The sequence below is a fragment of the Athene cunicularia genome (genome assembly GCF_003259725.1).
Source record: "Athene cunicularia isolate RWA chromosome 23 unlocalized genomic scaffold, athCun1 chr23_part2, whole genome shotgun sequence".
Classification (NCBI taxonomy): Eukaryota; Metazoa; Chordata; class Aves; order Strigiformes; family Strigidae; genus Athene; species Athene cunicularia.
In genome coordinates this window covers 34093-41208 of record NW_020799131.1, presented here as the reverse complement: position 1 = coordinate 41208, position 7116 = coordinate 34093, and the positions used below count along the sequence as shown (strand labels likewise).

Genomic DNA, 7116 nt, shown 5'->3' with positions numbered 1-7116 from the left:
TTTTTTTTTTTTGTTTGTTGGTTTTTTTTTTTTTTTTTGAAAGACTGACAAGTTAGTAATGAAAGGTTTCTCTGTCTTTAACCCTGCATTAAGGAAGCAGCCTGAGACTCCAAAATTAGAAGGAAAACTGCCAAATACAAGTCGCTCCATTCCTTTAACAAAGAGATTAAAAATTAAAACAACCAGACAACAAAAAAAGCCATTTTCCCTACAAATAAATTCCATACCCAGGATCCCAGCCCCTTGGGAAAGGTCAGGGGGGCATGTGCTCTCCATGTTTGAACAGTCTAAAATGCCTGCTTCTAATTAAAGTGAATTGATGAGCTCCCATTGCTTTCAGTGGAGACAGAAGAAAGATGGAGCTCTTCCAAAGACACCTGCCTCTCGACTGAGTGGAAAAGAAACCAAAATGACTACCTTAAACTCCACACCTGTTAAATGGCTGAAATTAGGCAAAACAAATGCCAAGCTTAAAGATTTTGCTATTCAAGTCAGGCTAGCATAAAGAGGCACACATCAGGCTGACTGAACCAACATCCAAGCTTCACCCTAGACTAAAAAGATCCCCATGTGCAAAAATCCATCCAGGCACCTGGAGTTACCCTTCCTCTAACACCACCAAAAGCAGGCACAGTTCAGCACAAGTCCTGGTGCTGTAAGTGTATGCCAGGACTCTTCTATGCAAATGAGAATCTTTTTACTAAATGAACTTTGCTGGTTAGCATCCTCCAGCATCGCTGCCCTCCCCCAGCCAGCTCAGTTAGTAGCTCATCACTGCCTGGTGTTAAAAGCACAATTTAGCACCTTGTCTGTAGTCACAGAAGGGACTGCAGTGTGTTCATCTGCAGAGGCTGTAACATAAAACACTTGTGGCAGCGTTGGCGATACCCAGTGCTGCCCAAACCAGGACAGGGCAGCACCAGAGGCTGGAGGTGAAGCCAGGGTGCTCACACAGGCAGGGGCAGCCCAAGACTGAGGGGCACTGGTGGGACAGTGGGGTTAGGAGGGCAAAGTCTGCTGCAAGATGAGCTGAGAGTCGCTGCGGGGGAAAACTACTCCATGGGCAGCAGGACCAGTGCTGTCAGCTCCTCACAGAGCTCACCCAGGACGAACCACTCAACGCCACCCATTAAGTGACCGTTGGAAACGGCTCAGTCCCTGTATCACGGTCATCGGGAGCAACGGCCACTCTGAAATACGTAAAAAAAAAAAAACATACAGAGGGAATTCAGTAAGACATGGTAAAGGAATTCCTATTGTACCCAAAAAGGAGCAATGATTTCAGAAAAGCTGGACCCCGTTGGAGGCATTGCCAAAGTTACTTGAGCTCAAGTTGAAATGCTAGGGCTCCGAGTTTAATTAGTATCCTTAATCAGCAAAACACAAGTACGCCCAAATTTTGCCCACTTGAAGGCTGCAGCAGAAGTTTGGCTGGAGCCAAGACACAGTGTACAGAACGTTGTGGCTGATGTCAGCAGCGAAGAGGTGCTGGGTGTGTATCACCCCACTCCAGACTATGCTGCTGCTGAAAACAGCCCTGCGCTGCGGCAGACCCTAACTCCACACTCGGGCTGTGAGCCAGACTGCAGGCTGACTCTGGGGGGGCCAATCTTATAGAAAATGGTGCAAGAGAGGAGGCGTTTGGAGGGGTTCATCCTCACAAAGAAACCCCCAGCAACTCTAATATGCAACGAACCACCATTCACCATTATTATTCTACACAGCCATGTGTCTATTTAAGGCAGCTGCAGCTTGCCTTTTCTACAGCACAGTGCTGGAGCTCTTCAGTAGTTGCTAAAATTACACAGTTTGTTACTGGGATTCATCAAAAGAAGTCTGTGGCAAGGACCACAGCCTTGGCAGGAGCCAGCCTGACAACATCTGACACAAGAGCAAAGTGAAGGCATTTGATTCTTCTAATACACACTCCTGTTTTGCAAACGAATGCTGAGGAATTGATGCCAGAGCACGGGACCTTTTGCTTCTTGGCTACTTCCAAGCCAGCAGGCAGGTTACAATGAGTTGCTAGGTCTCAGCCCAGGCTTTAGTGGGCAGATAAAAATACCTGGTGCTGTCCTATGGGCCGGAGAGCAGCTTTGATAGGTGCACAGGAGCCTCCCTAGAGCGAAAGCTGCAGCAATACTGATGGGCTGCACCAGTTCTAGCAGGGACCAGCCTCTCCTCTGGCTCCAGCAGCACTGAGGCAGTCAGATGAATTCTCTGACCTCTCCAGGCAGCTCCCAAGCCACAGTTAATCCTTAAATTTTTCCAACTTTTAACTGAAAGCACCGTTCAGCTGATGAATGGTTTTGTAGACCACTCTGTGGGAACTACTGCCCTAAAAAATAATATTTAAGTTCTATTTCCCATGGTAGCATTTCACATATTAACAAACATTGACAAGGGGCCAATAGTATCTATAGGAGAGATGTGAACTGTGATCTCAAAGATATTCAAGGCAGGTAGTGATTAATTAATTACCAGCGGTTTTAACAGACCCTTTGGCACTAATGAGACTATGCTCTGGTCTGTGCTCCCAATTCACAGCTGTTTGGAAAGAGATCCATCGAGAGGGACAGTTCCCATGTGTGAGGCAGTTCCCGGGGAGGGAGGGCAACAGGGGAGAAAACAACAGGTGATCTCACTTCAGGATGTCAGTGCCTTGAGAAACAGGACAATGGTGGGCACCGAGACTCTGTTGGGAAGCAGCCCACTGCGCCAACGTGGACGGGGCACTCTGGATAGGGGGACAAAGCATCTCGGGAGAGGAAGGAACGCTGAGAATCAGAGAGGAAAGGCAGGAATGAAAATATGCATGTACAAGACCATAAAAAAATAAAAATCCATCTCAATCTCCTGTTTCTGCTAGTGACTCCCGTTCTGCTGCGCTTGCAGCCGGCGTCAACATAATCCAGCACAAACTGCGGCAGCAGAACGGGATCGGATGCTTTCAAGCAAAGTGCTTTGATTGCCTGGCCCTCCCCCAGAAGGCAGGAGGGGAAATGGGAGGTGGGTCTCAATCCTGGCTCTCCTCTGGGGCTGTCTCTCTCAGCTCCCGAAAGCACAAAACCTGCAGAGATCAACTCTACAGTGCAGCCAAGAGCCCCCCTCTCCCTGTAATTGCAGGGAGAGGATAAAGCTGAGCTGGCTGCGGTTTTTCTAACTGTAGGGGAGCTCAGCCAACAAGCAGTTTCTATTCTAACAGGTATGAGTACTAGGTATTCTTTTTCTCTTCAAGCCTATGTCTAAATACCAAGTAACACTGGCCTGCCAGGTTCAGGAAAGCTGCTAATGCAGCCCCTCAAGGTCCCAGAGCCCGAGATCCCTGCTCTAGCATAAGAGCTTCCTGCTATTCACACAGAACTCTGTCTTACATAAACTTAGCAAACAAGACCTCCCACCCACAATTTCCCCATGTAACAGGCTCACCTGTCACCATTGGCAGATATGGCATCAAACTTGGCTTTCTTCTTTGGGATTTCGTTCTGAATAGAAGAGGTGGATAAGGTTTTCTGGCTAGAAACAATGAGGAAATTGTGTATCAGAAACTGAATGACTTGCAGTCTAAGACAGGGAAGCAGATAAATATTCCCACCCACTTTGAACCTATTAAAACAGTATTTCCTAGCACAAGAAAGAATGATAAAAAATTCATTCCTTGAAGAGTAGCTGGAGACTAAAAATAAACAGAAAACAATGCATCAGTCAGATCAGCATGTAGGTGAAGAACTCATGTTTAAAATTTACATTTCAATCATTCAATTTTACAAATCCAGTTTAGCTGTAATTGCGTACAAGTTCAGTAAGTTGAATCACTAAGAAGCACTGTCAGACTACAAGTCTACTCCAGCACAGTGGGGTTTCCAAACTAGCAAAGCCTGACTTAGCCAGATTCTCCTGAACAACAGACAACTGCCAAAATCCATCACCAAGGTACTGAGCCCTCAGGCTCTTCCCCCCGTTACTTCAGGAAGCGCACCCGAGGAGCGTGGAGCAGCCAGGCTGCTCACCCCAGAGGGAAGCTTGCCCTGCACAACAGAAAAAAACCACCCTCACGCAGGTTACCTGTTATAGTGGCTGCCGCTGCTGAGCCGACTGTACTGTTCCTTCTCCTGCAGGCTTGCCCGGGAAGAGCTGCTCAGGTGCTTGCACTGCTCTTTGGTCTTCTGTAGGACCCGTTTGTAGGATAGTGTGCATAACCAGCATAGCAGCTTTCCGTCCACCTGGAAGGTGAGAGAGACAGAGAAGGAGAGAAGTTTTGGTCTTGCTTCCTGCCCACAAACCAAACACAGAGAAAACAAGAAGCACCTTTGGGCTTAAGGTCACATATGAACAAGCAACGACTCAAACAGGATCACCTGAATGCCTGGAAAGGGTGATTATTGCATCTGGAGTGGCCGGAGCAATGCAGACAGTACTCATCTATCGTAACTACAGCTCTGCTAAGCTTTGCTTACAGCACCCGTCCACCAGGACAGGGAAGCTCATGGGGGATTTCTGACAAGCCAATGCCAAAGAATGGTATGTGACAGGGTAGTCACCAGAGACCAGAACAACAAGGGTCTCCGCTCGAGGAGGATGAGCAGGAGGACAGGGATTATCAGTGCAGCACCCCAACGAACCACAGGCATTTATACCCTTAGAAATACACGCTTCCTAAGGAGTGCTTATGTTGTTTAAGAAAGGATGTGCAGAAGCCATGGAACGGGTATTCTGGTGGAGGTATGACACTGCCAGATCCTCAGGCTACGGCACAAATATCTGTCCCCATCCCTCTCCCCGAGCAGGTACCTCACATTTCACTCAGAGGCCCCTTTTCCTGTGCCAGCCCACCTTCCCTTAGGCCAAATTCAAGGATCTTTCTCAGTAGATCTAGAAAAGGAGCAGAGGGGCTCAAAGATTAAACAGCTCCACAACACTGCTCCCACAGCAAAGCTCAACTCCAGAAAAACATTTTATAACCAAGAGTCACCCCCTCTGAAATTCTAGAGAATATGTGAAAGAGATGAACAGACGATTACTGCGATCAGCCTTTTTACCTTTCTGGTCTTCTTTTACAGAGATACTGACCTTCTTTCTGTCATCCTTGCGGTCAAACGCACACTGCTGCTTGCACTGCTCACAGGAGTGTGGAGGTCCATACTTCTTTTCAGAGTTTGTGCAACGCTGGCACTTGTTTCCAATAAATGCTGCTATAATGTTGCAGTACTGGCAGGGTTTTGGCTTTAAGAAACAAGAACAACCAATACAGCAGTGCCTTCTAATTACATTAATACTTTGCTCTTTCCCCTTCTCCCCATCACTTCAAAACTTTTCTTTCCCCATTCCAAGCTAATCGTAATGCTGATCCAGGAGACATACCTACCTGCCTTGGACCCCTGGTCTCTAGCTAAGTGTATTTAGCCATGGCACCCATTAGACGAGTTATCAAGTGCTATGAAATCTTTAGAAAATATGTATTCCCAAAATAGAAACAATCCAAATTGCTTTTTCAGATTTCAGAGAAGCAAGAAAGATTTATCACAGCTTCCTGCAGCAATCTTAGTTTGTGTAAGCATGCTCTTGTTTCTACTGGATATTGAATAGCTCATTTCCTGGCCTCAAATGATGCAAAGCTGCTCTTTTCTGTACTAAAAGAAGAGAAAAGGTAACAGCTTCATGCTTGAGGGACCTGTGTGTTATTGATCAGTCATGCTATTACAATAGAGCCCGCTCATAAACTGCTCTGGGATTCAGCAGGATAAAGACAAGAAAGATGAAAGGAAGAGAGACTGGTGAGAACAAGCCCTGCTCACTTACTGTTCCGTAGAGCTTCACGTTCTGAGCACATTTCTTGCATATCGTGTTGGTTTTGCTGTTAAAAAGAAGGACAGATCTTTCTATTAACGCTTCCCTAAAGAAAATTAAACCTCTGTGGTTAGGATCCCAGTCTCCCCTAGGCTCTGTCTCTAGTGGTGAGATTGTATTCATCTTCACTGGGGACCCTGATATCAAAGTGCATTTCCTATCCCCATCTGGTTGAGGATAATTTGCCAAAAAGTGGTACTACTAGGAGGTATCTTTTAATTAAGGCATCCCCAGATGACACCAGTTTTTAGTCCTTACAAATACAGGAGTTTGATCGCCAGCTAATTGGCAGCAGGCGTGATTCAGCACTGGTGACAGACTCAGTTCTGGAGGAGGTCTGCTCTGGGTGATGAGGTTAAGGCAGGTCAGAACAGAGGTGTTATGTGTCCAACAAACACAGGAAAAACCTCACACAATGCCTGCAAGCAGCTACTAGGTTTACCAATCCTTCCTCTGTAAGCCACGTAACGTGCAAAAATGCAAAAAGGCAGCTAAAGGAAACACATTAGGAAATTATTTTTGGATATCAAAAATTAGTAAGAAGAAACCTCGTGGGAAACTGAACCCAGAACCCTCACTGGAGGATGCATCAAAGCACTGACCAAAAATAAAAATCAGCAAAAGGTGCAAATCTAAGGACACTGAAGAGGCACACCAACTTGCCCAGCCTTTGAAGAAGGCCAAAGGTCCCCCAACCTTTCCACAGCAACAATCTACAGGTTAAGGCTCAGTCATTGAAGGTGTGGAAAAATTACAGTTCCCCACATGCGTCTGCTCTAAAGAAAACATCAGTCTCCCCATGCAGGCTTTTACCTTTCCTGCTGGAATTCAGTCCTGCAGTAAGTGCATTTAACAATGGGATGCGCAATCCGGCACTCCTGCAACAACAGAAGCGTTCGGTGAGATGCAATGCTTCTCCCGCACGCCGTTCCCCAAAACCCCAGATCACCTGTTGACCCCACTCCCACCACTTGCACACACATCCATCAAACTCAAAACATTTCCTCTCCGTACAGTCATGCTGCTCTTGCAAGGCCTGAGAGCAGAGGAAGGGTGACAGGAACGGCATGTGTCACAGGTGAGCCAGAAGTAAACTGAGATTCGTAACGAGGGCTTATTTGTGTCCAACGCCCACAGACAAGGGTCAAGGCGGTTGGCCTCACCTCCCAGGGCAGGAACATAGAGTCCTGACACAGTTATTCACACCTCTGCCCTCCACAAGCTTCCTCGAACTCCACCAGTCCGGCTCTCCTCTGCCCCCCCCCCCCC

General features: G+C 47.0%; 1 protein-coding gene across 1 annotated transcript in view; it reads right to left on the bottom strand.

Moving 5' to 3' along the window:
- Positions 1-7116, bottom strand: part of FAM76A (family with sequence similarity 76 member A) — a 17256-nt gene that overhangs the window by 6745 nt on the left and 3395 nt on the right. The window contains exons 2-7 of the mRNA XM_026863462.1: positions 6661-6725; positions 5800-5854; positions 5071-5223; positions 4066-4223; positions 3430-3516; positions 2646-2777 (exon numbers count right to left, since the gene is read on the bottom strand). Of these exons, the coding sequence (XP_026719263.1) occupies positions 2646-2777; positions 3430-3516; positions 4066-4223; positions 5071-5223; positions 5800-5854; positions 6661-6725 (650 nt within the window). The remainder of the gene's footprint in view (positions 1-2645; positions 2778-3429; positions 3517-4065; positions 4224-5070; positions 5224-5799; positions 5855-6660; positions 6726-7116) is intronic.